Source organism: Pezoporus occidentalis, unplaced genomic scaffold (assembly GCF_034315485.1).
Source record: "Pezoporus occidentalis ecotype Australia unplaced genomic scaffold, CSIRO_AGI_Poc_V1 ctg11, whole genome shotgun sequence".
Classification (NCBI taxonomy): Eukaryota; Metazoa; Chordata; class Aves; order Psittaciformes; family Psittacidae; genus Pezoporus; species Pezoporus occidentalis.
Window position 1 is genome coordinate 12,053,682 of NW_026912886.1, and position 12,393 is coordinate 12,066,074.

At 47.3% G+C, this 12,393-nt stretch overlaps 1 protein-coding gene across 15 annotated transcripts in view; it reads left to right on the forward strand.

Moving 5' to 3' along the window:
* The window catches only part of CHD2 (chromodomain helicase DNA binding protein 2), a 92,937-nt gene that overhangs the window by 66,974 nt on the left and 13,570 nt on the right, over window positions 1-12,393 (forward strand). For 14 of the 15 annotated variants that reach the window (XM_062631174.1, XM_062631232.1, XM_062631188.1 and 11 more), the window contains 17 exons: window positions 60-285; window positions 1,000-1,100; window positions 1,730-1,774; window positions 1,931-2,106; window positions 2,769-2,893; window positions 3,507-3,723; window positions 3,857-3,946; window positions 4,472-4,662; window positions 5,505-5,693; window positions 6,207-6,369; window positions 6,738-6,890; window positions 7,343-7,414; window positions 8,519-8,668; window positions 9,263-9,411; window positions 9,925-10,024; window positions 11,363-11,455; window positions 11,701-11,874. In XM_062631174.1, the coding sequence (XP_062487158.1) occupies window positions 60-285; window positions 1,000-1,100; window positions 1,730-1,774; window positions 1,931-2,106; window positions 2,769-2,893; window positions 3,507-3,723; window positions 3,857-3,946; window positions 4,472-4,662; window positions 5,505-5,693; window positions 6,207-6,369; window positions 6,738-6,890; window positions 7,343-7,414; window positions 8,519-8,668; window positions 9,263-9,411; window positions 9,925-10,024; window positions 11,363-11,455; window positions 11,701-11,874 (2,414 nt within the window). The remainder of the gene's footprint in view (window positions 1-59; window positions 286-999; window positions 1,101-1,729; window positions 1,775-1,930; window positions 2,107-2,768; window positions 2,894-3,506; window positions 3,724-3,856; window positions 3,947-4,471; window positions 4,663-5,504; window positions 5,694-6,206; window positions 6,370-6,737; window positions 6,891-7,342; window positions 7,415-8,518; window positions 8,669-9,262; window positions 9,412-9,924; window positions 10,025-11,362; window positions 11,456-11,700; window positions 11,875-12,393) is intronic. The other variant, XM_062631241.1, reaches the window with a different exon arrangement.

Genomic DNA, 12,393 nt, shown 5'->3' on the forward strand with positions numbered 1-12,393 from the left:
CAGTTCATGTCCAGTGCTTGATAACAAAGGTGCCGACTGCAGCCTGATTTCTTTTGCAGCCGTTGGTGCTTCCACCACAGTGTATGCAACTGAAGCTAATGGTAACCCAAGCGCTGACTTTGATCCTGAAAAAGATGAGGGAGAAGTTCAGTACCTGATCAAATGGAAAGGCTGGTCATACATCCATAGCACGTGGGAGAGTGATGAGTCCCTGCAACAGCAGAAAGTGAAGGGCCTGAAAAAGCTAGAGAACTTCAAGAAGAAAGAGGAGGAGATCAAGCAATGGTATGCTCTACTTCAACAGTGGCCTTGGGCCTATCTTTTTTTAGCCAGAGGTTTGCAGAGTTGTGCCTGAAAACATTTGATTTCTTCTTGCAAAGCATGTTTCATCCACAGCAGCTGTTTCGAGTGCACAGCACTCATTGCTCTCTTTGAACATCCTCCCTCCCTCACAAAGGTGATGTGGTATTGAAAGATAGAGGAAAAGGCATGAAAAGCACAATACTATTGTTTCCCAGGCTTAAGAATTGGGGTAGTTGGCAACAAATAAATGGTGCACAGATTCCCTTGGCCCAAGAGGTGACATGAAGGTTTGCACCCTGAGTAACCCTTGTTTATTGTGGGCTTGTCTGTGTGCAAGTGTTTGCATCGGTTCATGTCTGACCTCCCCAGGAACTTTAAGGAGAGCTGTGGTGTATTTCCAAAGTGATAAAACCGGAGCAGCAGCTCCCATCTCGATTTGATTCTGGTTTTGTGATTGATTCTTGCAGCAGAAAAAGGCATCATTTAACAGGGAGACAGTATGAATGTCTGTGACGTTTGCTTCTCGGTAATGGTCTATAATTATAGGAAGCTTTAAAAAACACATCATATAAGCAGTAGTCTGCTTCAGTGACTGACAGAACCATATAGCAAAGTAGAATATCTCTGTGAGGCATTTATGAGCATTATGACAGAAGCATTACAGTGGCTGTTTATGTTGGATCTTTTTGCATGTAGGCTGGGCAAGGTATCACCCGAAGATGTAGAATACTTCAACTGCCAACAGGAGCTTGCTTCCGAGCTGAACAAACAGTATCAGATAGTGGAGAGAGTGATAGGTAAGTGAACCCAACACTTCTGTAAAGGGGTGAAGTAAGAGTGGAGCATTAATCTCTAGTGACAGCAGAATGTGTGTATGGCTTTCTTTTCAGTATAGCTGTAGAAAAAAGTAGGTGTTAAGTGTATTTCAGTGTGTGAAATGAAGGGATTTGAACAGCAGAAATTCCAGGTTTACAGATTTGTATTTACAAGCAATACAAATAAATCACTCTCCTTGCCTGAAGTATGGGATGATACACTAATTTCCAAGGGGTTGTTCCGGTTGCAGCTGCTCAAGCTCTTTGATTTCAGCCCTTTGGATGCAAGGTGTTTGCATCCACAGCAGCAGTAGAGGCCTGGATGTGAGCACCACTTCCTGTGATGCGGTTGAGGATGTGGTCAGGCTGCAAGGCAGCTCAGGGGTTAGATTTTCATGATTACTCGCTGGAAATGGTAACAGGGCTTACTGAGCACTTCAGTAATATCACAGTTGGTCGGACATGCAGTTGCTTTGGGAATTGTCTTGGAGAGCTGTTTAACCTGTTTCCAGTGCAATTCCAAACAACCCGTGGGGTGTGTGGCAGTGACAGCCCTGCTCCCTCTGCTGGCTGCCAGCACTCCAAACCATTCCTTCCCTTTTCAACCACAGCTGTGAAGACCAGCAAGACCACAACGGGACATTCAGAACTGCCAGGTAAAAGAGCATGTTTTCGTCCCTCTAAACTTCTCCTTCTAACCAAGACCTGTGTTGTGGTTGTCTGGGTGGTTCAGACTGCCCCTGGGAACACCACTTGTGTTTCAGCCACACAGCCACAGTGATGAGGTTTGGGTTTTTATGCATCTGTTGCAGCAAGCAGTCGTAAAACATCCTCGAATGACCCCGAGTACCTGTGTAAATGGATGGGGCTGCCCTATGCTGAGTGCAGCTGGGAGGATGAGGCACTGATAAGCAAGAAATTCCAGCACTGCATCGACAGCTTCAACAACCGTAACAACTCCAAAACCATTCCCACCCGGGACTGCAAGGTTTGTTCCCATCTCTTCTCTCCTCCTGCTGGCTTTCTTCAGCCTGGGTGATGACACAAGCAGTAGGAATGTGAAGTTTTTGTCAGGATAAATGTCAGAGAACATTTTCCCATCTTCCCACCGGTGTTTGGATGGTTGGTTGCTGTTCTTGTATTGTACTTTAAGGCAGAGATGTGAACTCCTTTTAGTTTCCTTTACTCTGTGTACAGTGAGAACATTATGCCCCCCTGGGGAGTGGGAGGCTTAATGAATCCTTGCAAAGTGCTTCCTCCTCAGAAGGAGCTGCAGGAGAAATGCAAGGGTTTAATATCAGTTGGATTAGAAAACAGCATAGCTGGGAGCAAAGGAAACCTGGAAGATGCTGTTACTGTGAAGAGATTGGAATAATGGGAGAAAAACTGAAAGAGGACAAAAAAAGTGGTGCTTGTTCCATCTCCTGTGCATTATGTACAGCTTACTGCACTTGGAGGGACTCAGTGCTGGTCATCAGAACCAGAGGGCAGCAGGGAAAACAACACTGTGGGGTGGTTATCTGAATTGCAGACATAAGCACTGGCTAGGAAAATGTGGACAGACTTACACTAATGAAGAGAGAGACATTCTTCGCTGAGTTCATAGGTTTCATTGCTGAATGTTGAGCCTTACTTGAGCATCTTTCTCAGGTACTGAAGCAGAGACCGAGGTTTGTTGCCTTGAAGAAACAGCCTTCCTACACTGGTGGTGAGAACCTGGAGCTGCGGGATTACCAGCTGGAGGGCCTCAACTGGCTCGCTCACTCCTGGTGCAAGTACGTATGGATGCTGCGTGATGTTGGGTTCCTGGCTCCTGATTTGTCTCTCTGTGGGCTCTGACCCTGTTGTCTTCAAGTGAGGTCTTCACCCGGCCTCCTTCTGCAGTGTGAAGGATTTCAAATGTTATCATTGCAGACATCGCAAGCAGGAATTATCTAAAGCAGGAACTATCTAAAGCATGAACTTCAGAAACCTTATGTGAAAACAAAACCCATTTTCCCTGTCTGGGCCTGTTTGCAGGCTGGACTTGGCTGTTGTGTGAGCCTGCTCCATCTGAGCCCTCATTTTCCATTGCCTTAACTGAAGAAAAGGTGTGTGGCTCAGCATGCTTACATACTGCTTGAAGTCTTTGAGAAATAGCCTTCTAAAATTAGGCTACTGACTACTCTTCCTTTGCCTCTGTCCTTGCTTGCCAGTATGTTCATTTTGCAAGTTTAGTGCCATGTACAGTCTGGATGTCCCTGGGATCCACTTGGAAGTGTTCAGATAAATGTTTTTGCATTGCCCCCTTTCTGTCTTTGACAGTGATTGCTATTCAAGCTGCTGCGCAGTAAACTGGTAGTGGTGGAAACAGGCCCTCAGAAGGCATTTATATTTATTCTCTCTCAGGAACAACAGCGTGATCCTGGCTGATGAAATGGGCCTGGGCAAGACGATTCAGACAATATCATTCCTGTCATACCTCTTCCATCAGCACCAGCTCTATGGCCCTTTCCTGTTGGTGGTGCCCTTGTCCACTCTCACGTCATGGCAGAGAGAGTTTGAAGTGTGGGCACCCGAGATAAATGTGGTGGTTTACATCGGAGACCTCATGAGCAGGAACATGGTATGCAATCAGGAGTGTAAGGCTGGGGTTTGGACTTGATTGAAATCTCTGCCTATAGCTACACTGAATAATGATTGTTAACCCTTTTCTTTCTACAACAACGGTGAAAGTTAACATTTGTCTCCTCTCACAGATACGTGAATATGAGTGGATCCACTCTCAGTCTAAAAGGTTGAAATTCAATGCACTTATCACAACATATGAGATCCTCCTCAAGGATAAGGTGAGTAACGGTCCAAGAATGGTTTTACTTAGGCTTTCCCACACTTGCAAAGGGGGAAGCAGCCCCAGACTAATGGGTTTCCTCTCCCACCATCCTCTATGGTGATAGAGAACATACAGCTACTATTTGCTTTGGCATGGAGAGAGGAAGGAGTAGGGGCTTAGGGGAGGAACTGTGCTTTCTGGGTAAAGCAGAGGTGGATGAAAATAGGTGTGCCTGCTGAAAGAGTATTCAGATGTGGCAGGAGTGCTGTAAAGCATGGATAATTTTCACCTTTCCTTCCTGGGGAGGACAAACTAGAGTGTGCATCTTGGTCCCTATATTTTTTTAACAAGAAGCTCTTGTGAGCCCCAGTCCTTTGATGGTGGCTTCAGCACGAGTGCTGGAGTAGGACACCCTGCAAAGCACACACTGCAGTGTTTTCTGGCCATGGAGAGAGAGGCATATGCAAGGTGTGCAAGGTGGTGGCACTTGTCTGATCCCCCATCTCTTTGGGGCCTGTTTGTTTTGCTTCTTTTCTTCCAGGCTGTTTTGGGAAGTATTAACTGGGCCTTTCTAGGTGTGGATGAAGCCCATCGGTTGAAAAATGATGACTCTCTGTTATACAAAACACTGATTGATTTCAAGTCCAACCACAGGCTGCTGATCACAGGCACCCCGCTGCAAAATTCCCTCAAAGAACTCTGGTCCCTGCTGCATTTCATCATGCCAGAGAAGTAAGTCTCCTTTTGGTCCTTCACAAATACCTCTGTGTTTGCTCCTGTCTGTTAAACAGACTCAAGGGAGTGCAGAGTGGCAGAAATCCCTGTATTAAACTCAGTGGAGTTAGTGCAATGAAAGGGGAACAAATATTGGTGGTGAAAATCAGAGGTTGAATGACTAACACAAGGAGTATTTCTGTCAGCAAAGTGAGTAAGGTAACCTAATCCATGCCTTTCAAATCTGTCTGCTGTCTTAGAGCCACCTCTAAAAAGCTGAACTCATTTTAAGCAATCCTCTCAACCATTTCTGAGGTTTCCAGTAGATTAGAGCTCAGTCACCCTCTCCAACTAAATGTTTGCCTGAAAAAAGAGCTGGCCCGCAAGTTCTTTTTGCTGGATCACAGGAGTGAAGGAAAGCTTTGAGATCTCCCAAATGGAGGAAAACAGATTTCAAAGGAGCTGTTAAGAGGAAGCAGCAATCTGATAGAGCATTCAGAGCAGTGTAAAACAGTGCAGTGCAGTTGTCGAAGCCCTGCCTAGGGGAGGGCAGTGTTGAAAGCTCAGAAACTGCTGCCAGGTAAATGCCAGCAGGAGACAGTGGAGCAAATACTGGAAAACTTGGGCTTCTGGATTGTGGGAGTCAGCGTGGAGCTCCAAGATAAGATGTTAGGAAGGCACCTAAGAGCAGAGAGCTGTTTAGTTAGCCAGAGCAGAGTGAACCTTTCATCCTCCACTGTAGCTCCATTAAATTGACGCTCTCCTGTCTTGTGCAGCAGGAGCATATTCAGTAGATGCTGTTAGGTGCAATAAGACAAGAGGTATTCTGACTCCTCTCTTCTCCTTGTTTCTGTTGGTAGGTTTGAATTCTGGGAGGACTTTGAAGAGGATCATGGGAAGGGTAGAGAGAATGGCTACCAGAGCCTCCACAAGGTCCTGGAGCCATTTCTGCTACGCAGAGTGAAGAAGGATGTGGAGAAATCTCTGCCAGCCAAAGTGGAGCAGATCCTCCGGGTGGAAATGTCTGCTTTGCAGAAACAGTATTACAAGTGAGTTGTTGCTTAAATTACTGGGAGTGCCAACAGAAATGGGCACATAGTCCTTGGGAATGTGTTTCAGTATCCTGTGTCCTTCAGCATGCAGTGTGACAGACATCACGTGTAGTACCAGGAGCTTCTCAGTAGGAAGCTGAAGCAGGATAGATGGTATCTTTCCTTCAAAAGAACCACTTCCATGCTTTTGGAAGATGCTTCTGCAGCGTGATCCAGTTTAGCTGGCCAGCTCTGCAGGACAGGGGCTCTGTCCTTCCTGGTGGGGGTAAAGCACTCCACACAGTTGTGGTGGTGTTTAATATTAAACTGTAATAATATCAGTTGGAAAGTAAGATCAGGGTTTCTGGTGAGGAAACAGGGGTATCCTGTAGAAGAAGTGAAGCGAGATGGAAGGAGGGAGGTAGACTGATGCCTGAACAAGATGTCCCTGAAGGTTTTGTTCCTCCAAGACTCCAGCATACCCACTCTGCACTGAGCAATTATCTGGACTTCTCAATTCCCTGCCTGCAGGTGGATCTTGACAAGAAACTACAAAGCTCTTTCAAAGGGAACAAGGGGGAGCACCTCTGGTTTCCTGAACATTGTGATGGAGTTGAAAAAGTGCTGCAACCATTGCTACCTTATCAAACCTCCTGAGGAAAATGAGAGAGAGAATGGCCTTGAGACCCTGCAGGTGGGCAGTGTCTTTCGTTAACACCTTTTTGCCTTAACTTTCTTCTGTCTTCCCACCAAGATAAGATCTGGTGAAGCTTTAGCTTCTTGCTTCTCCAGTAGCAATACTCACCATCTAAGTCTCCAGCCCTCTGCTTCCACTGTAGGCAGTGTTCTGTGTCCAGCTAGACTGAGAGCTGCATGTAATGTAGGATCTACCTTGGATAATAGATTTTGTGTGTGGCTTCTGCTGTGTAAATCCAAATGATTTGGTTAGAGATGTATGGGAGAAGCATGACCCCAAAAGAACCAGATCTCTGCATGTCTCTGTGTAATGTCCATAAGGGTAAGGTTGGAAAGCATCAGCTGGATTGATGTTCACTTTTTCAGTCTCTGATCAGGAGCAGTGGAAAGTTAATTCTCTTGGACAAGCTGCTGACCAGGCTGCGAGAGAGAGGCAACAGAGTGCTGATCTTCTCCCAGATGGTGAGGATGCTGGACATCTTGGCAGAGTACCTGACTATCAAACACTACCCTTTCCAGGTGAGAAACAGCACCGTGGAATAGTGGGGTTCACTTGAAAATGTGAGAACACGCAGAGGGAGCCTGGCCAATGGGAGTCACCAAGTTTCCCAGAGATTGGTTGCTAAAATACACTGGAGGGAACTGGGAGGTCACTTCTGTGTGGACCCATCTCTGCAAAACACCTCCGCTGACAGGCTGATGCTTTGGGCTGTGTCCTGAGATAAACCCCAATGAGAAGACATCAGGCACAGAGGGACCCTGGCTGGGAGCCTGTAACGGGAGCTGCAGTGTCACCCCGCTCCTGCCCTGGTGATACAGAGGGCTCAGGCAGTGCAGTTTTAATTGGAGGTTATTTTTAATGGTTTAATGCTGCAGGCAGGAAGGGGCTGAGGGCTCCCAGAAGCTGGGTGCAGCAGGTCCTCAGGGCTCCTTTACCTTCTTCCTTACATCATTGTTGTTGCCTTTTCCAGCGCTTGGACGGCTCGATCAAAGGGGAGATCCGAAAGCAGGCGCTGGACCACTTCAACGCGGACGGCTCTGAGGTACTGCAGTGGGGCTGTCCTGCCTCAGCGGGGTCCGGGTGGGCTGAGCCATGGCTGTGACTGCCAAGAGGGGCTTGGTTCATTTCATAGCTTTTCACCAGGACCCCAGATACTCTTAAAGACACAGATACGGCCATACTGCTTATTTAAAATCCCCCACACCCACAGAACAAGGCTATAGGTCACATCTCCAGAGAGTCCTGAATAGGCTGGGAAGAGCCAGGCTTTAGAAATTCCCTTCCAATGGTCTGGAGAATGAGGTGGTTGCTAAATGATTCGTTCCTCCAGTGGAAAGCTGTTTTTTGATATGAAATGGGCAGAGGAAAAAGGGGGATTTTAAGTGTTGGCAGGCAACATAGTCCTGTTTTGGATGTGAAAGTCTCCACTGTTCTAGGAGAGGGCATCTCAAACCTCCCATTTGGGCTTGCTGACTCACAGTGACTGGTGCAAGGAACTTGTGCCACAGTCAGCCCAGCCATGAGAGATGCCTCTCCTCACTCCAGAGCAGAGGAGCATTCTTGTCTGACACAGGAGATAGAGTTGGGTGCTTCATGATTTTGGGAAGGTGAGAAGGAGGCAGCAGTGTGGATGGGAAAGGAGCAAGAATGCCCATAGAAGCTGCCCTTTGCCCTCTCCTGGGGGCATCCAAGGGGTTCAGGCATCTTGGCTTTAATCTGCCACCTCGTGCCCTCAGGCAATGACTCAACCAATCTATTAGTCACTGATCTCACCCCGGCAGCTAACAAAAAGCACGTGTTTGCTCCTGCCTTTGTTAGGAGTCTGGTGGGCAGCATGGTCTGACCTTCAGAAGGAACTCCAAGGTGTCCTTGCCCTGAGCTGTTTGCATTGCTTTCCCACAGTGGTGCTTGCCAGGCTCTTCCTGGAATAGCACACCTTTCACCCTGCCAGCATCACCTCATTTTGTGCCCTGGCTTAAAGACCAGTGGTACTTGGTGTATGTGGGAAGGAAATCCTTGTAAGGAGCATGAATGCAGCAGTCCTCCCTCTGTTTCTTTGCATAGCTTTGAAGTCATCATTGCTATTTTATGAACACAAGTTACAAGTTGGTTAACTCATGGATGCCTTTTCTTTTGTTCCTCCCAGGACTTCTGTTTCTTGCTGTCAACACGAGCTGGAGGGCTGGGAATTAACTTGGCCTCTGCTGATACTGTTGTTATCTTTGATTCGGACTGGAACCCCCAGAATGATCTCCAGGCTCAGGCTCGGGCTCACCGCATTGGACAGAAGAAGCAGGTCAGAAGAGTTACCTGGGCTGTTTTCTGTGGAGCTTCAGTGTGTGCATCTAAACTGGCTCCCACCTCACCAGAGCCTCTGAAAACATTCTTTTTGCCCCCAGTCCTGACTCCACAGTGTGCTGCCAACATGAGGGAAGCTCATTTAAAAGCCAGGAGACAAAAAATCAGCCCAGATTTGCCAGGTGCCAGGTCCTTCTGTTGGCTTTGGGTTCTGGGATGGTTCCAAACCAAGCCCAACCTGTGGCATCACACTTCTCAGCCTCATGGACTTGTCCCTTACCCTTAGGAAGTAGAACATCCACCTTTACTAGGGTTTTATTAGATATATGAAAAGTTTGATGCTAGTTTGGATTTAGAGTCATTGTTTCAGAAGACTTTTACTCTGTGCTCAGGCATGCTACAAGATTTGTATTAACCAGCCTGTTTTATGCTGTTTCCTATAAGAATGGTTTTCTTCTAAAAAGACGTATCTGTACACGAAGAGACAATGTCTGCAGACCAGTCTCCTGGGAAACAACTGAGGGATGCGTTGCTGTGTCAGCAGAGCTTGTTTAGGTGCAGGAAATAGCTCTTCTCTTCTTTTGCCCTTCAGGTGAATATTTACCGCCTGGTCACAAAGGGAACTGTAGAGGAGGAGATCATTGAGAGGGCCAAGAAGAAGATGGTGCTGGATCATTTGGTGATCCAGCGTATGGACACCACTGGCCGGACTGTTCTGGACAACACCTCTGGGCAATCCAAGTAAGTGGTTGTGTCAGGAGGCAGAGATGGCTGGTACAGCATGTGGTGTAAACAGCTTCCCCTGCTGGTGTCTCCCAGGGTTTATGTGATAGGGTACAGGGCAGGAGACTAATGCATAATGGCACCTTCCACTGATTTGGATTACACAATCATTAATTTGGACATACAGGATAAAGATAATCTAAAGATAACCTTTTTTTAATGCATCACTTGTTTTTACCTTCTCTTTTCTTCCTGGAGATCATCCTGATTTGAGGGAGCCTTGTGGTGCAATAGCTGAAGTTTGGCAGTGACCTCAGACTCTCCCCATTTCCCCCCCAAGTAGATGGAGGCTGTTCCCTTTACAGTAGTTAACTGTGCTAGAGCAGGGAAGAGATCAATAAAAAAGCTTTTTACAGTGCTGGGTAGAAAACTTACTCCTTCCTTTAATTAGGAAAACCTTTGGTATGATTTTGCGTTGTAGAGGCGCTGACTTAACAGCTCAAAACAAATTCTCCTTCTTGTTTGTTCTAGCAGCTCAAACCCTTTCAACAAAGAGGAGCTGACAGCTATTCTGAAATTTGGAGCTGAAGATCTTTTCAAGGAGCTTGAAGGGGAAGAATCAGAGCCTCAGGTAGTTTGCAGTTGAAATCACATAGCTGTTGGGAGTCCTCTGCAGGTCTGTGTGGGAGGGGTGGTGTGTGTTTGCTTGCTCTTTCTATTTGCCCTGTGCATGAGTGTGGGTTGTTGAACAGGGCAGGTCTGGAGAAGGTGAAGAAAGAGAGCCCTGGGGATGGGGGACCAGGAGGTTGAGGAGAGCCTGTTGTTGAGGGTTAATGATCACCATTAGATCCCAAGAGAGTCCCTTGACTCCTGAGTATTCAGTAGCTAGTTACAGCAGAGCCTGCTGAGAGCTCTGCTCCCTGCCTCTTCCGAGCACTCCTTCAGCATCCTTCTTTGGGTGCTCTCATAGGCAGGAGCCAGCACAGTGAAGTTGACTCGGTCGCTCTCTCCTGCCTCAGTGCATCATTGCTTTGACAGTTCAGTACTGAGTGCTTTGACCAGTTCTCTCGATCACCTGAGAACTTCTGAGGTGCAGAACTTCCCCTGAGGGAAACGGTCCACAGTTACTGTGTCTCACTGTCTGGACATTTTCCCTGCTGCTCAGCTTTGCTGTTCCTTTTCTTCCATCCTATTACTCATACTCTTTTGCATCACTTGAGATAGTTCATCCTTGCCCTTGGTGATGATGACCTGCAGGTATCTGCCCTTCATTTAGCTTGGGAACGTGTTTCTGTTCTCCAAAGCTCTGTCATAGTTTAAGCCCAGCCGGTAACACAGAACTATGCAGCCTCTCACTCACTCCCTCCTTTCCCTCCTCCTCTCTGGGCAGGACAGGGAGGAGAATGGAAAAAATGTAAACCCACAGGTTGAGGTAAGAAGAGTCCAGTAACTAAAGTATAATACAAAACTACTCTTACTACTAATGATAAGGGAAATAGCAAGGGGAGAGAATATAAAACCAAAAGGGCAAAAGGAAAAGAAAACCATAAACACAAATGACACACAATACAATTGCTCACCACCCACCAACCAATACCCAGCCTGACCTGAGCAGCAGTCTGGGCCTTCTGGGTAACTCCTCCCAGTTTATATACTGGGCATGACATGCTTTGGTATGGAATACCCCCTTGGCTAGTTTGGGTCAGATGTCCTGTCTCTGACTTCTTGTGCCCCTCCTCACTGGCAGGGGATGAGACTGAGAAGTCCTTCATCAGGGTAAGCACTACTGAATAACAACTAAAACATCAGTGTGTTATCAGCACTGTTCCCAGACTAAAGCCAAGACACAGCGCTGCACCAGCTGCTGGGAAGGAGAAAAATAACTGTTAGAGCTGAACCCAGGACAAGCTCTCATTTCCTGCTGTGCTCGGCACCCTCGGTTTCATCTCTCTTTCTTTCTGATTGGTAGGAGATGGACATTGATGAGATTCTGCGTCTGGCTGAAACACGAGAGAACGAAGTGTCCACCAGTGCTACCGATGAGCTCCTCTCCCAGTTCAAGGTATGGGCTCCCAGGCTTTGTATTGGGGTGCGGGGCTGTGGCTTCCCACATCTTGCCGTGGTGGTAAGGTCAGTGACAGATAGGACAAATTAGGCCTGGTGAGAGGTGACCTGTACAAAGCACTTTGAAGGATTGGAGGGTTTGGCAGCTGGGGACATAGAGAAGGAGTTGAAGCTTAGCAGACAGCTCTGGGATATTCCTTCCAGGGGAGGGAATTTCTAAACTTGTTCCTTTGCTTCTAAAAGGTGGCCAACTTTGCAACCATGGAGGAGGAAGAGACAGAGCTGGAGGAGCGGTCCCAGAAGGACTGGGATGATATCATTCCAGAGGAGCAGAGGAAAAAGGTGGAGGAGGAAGAAAGGCAGAAAGAACTGGAGGAAATCTATATGCTGCCTCGAATCCGGAGCTCGACTAAAAAGGTACAGCCTCAACAGTGTCGAGGAGCTGAGGGGCAGGAGGCAAGAGCTGGCAAAGATAGTGGTCAGGGGAACCTGTCTTGAGTGCTTCTTTCCCTCCTCCGAAGTTGATTGGGAGTAAAGCACACAGGTAGCACGTTGACCTCTTGATGGCATTGTGCATTGCGCCCATGGTTTGTAATGCAGTGTGAGAGCCTGTATTGGAATGACTTGTCTTAGCAGACAAAGTAGACTCATGTACAGGGCAAAATATCAAACTGTGGAATGCAGATTTTACTGCAGTTGATGCCATTTTCCTTGGGTGCTCCCTGGCTTCTCTTTCCTAAATGTGGCTCTTGCAGGCAAAAGTGGTGCCTTCCCAAGTTTTTTTTTAGGTGATGGGATCTACCTCAGTGGCACAGAAAGCAGACTGTGCAAGGAAATTCTTCTGGGACCGGGGGCTTTAAGTGCTTCTGATCTGTCCTCTGGGAAGAGCTGGGGAAAAACACTGAGGTGAAAACTTGGGAGAAGAATAATTCATAT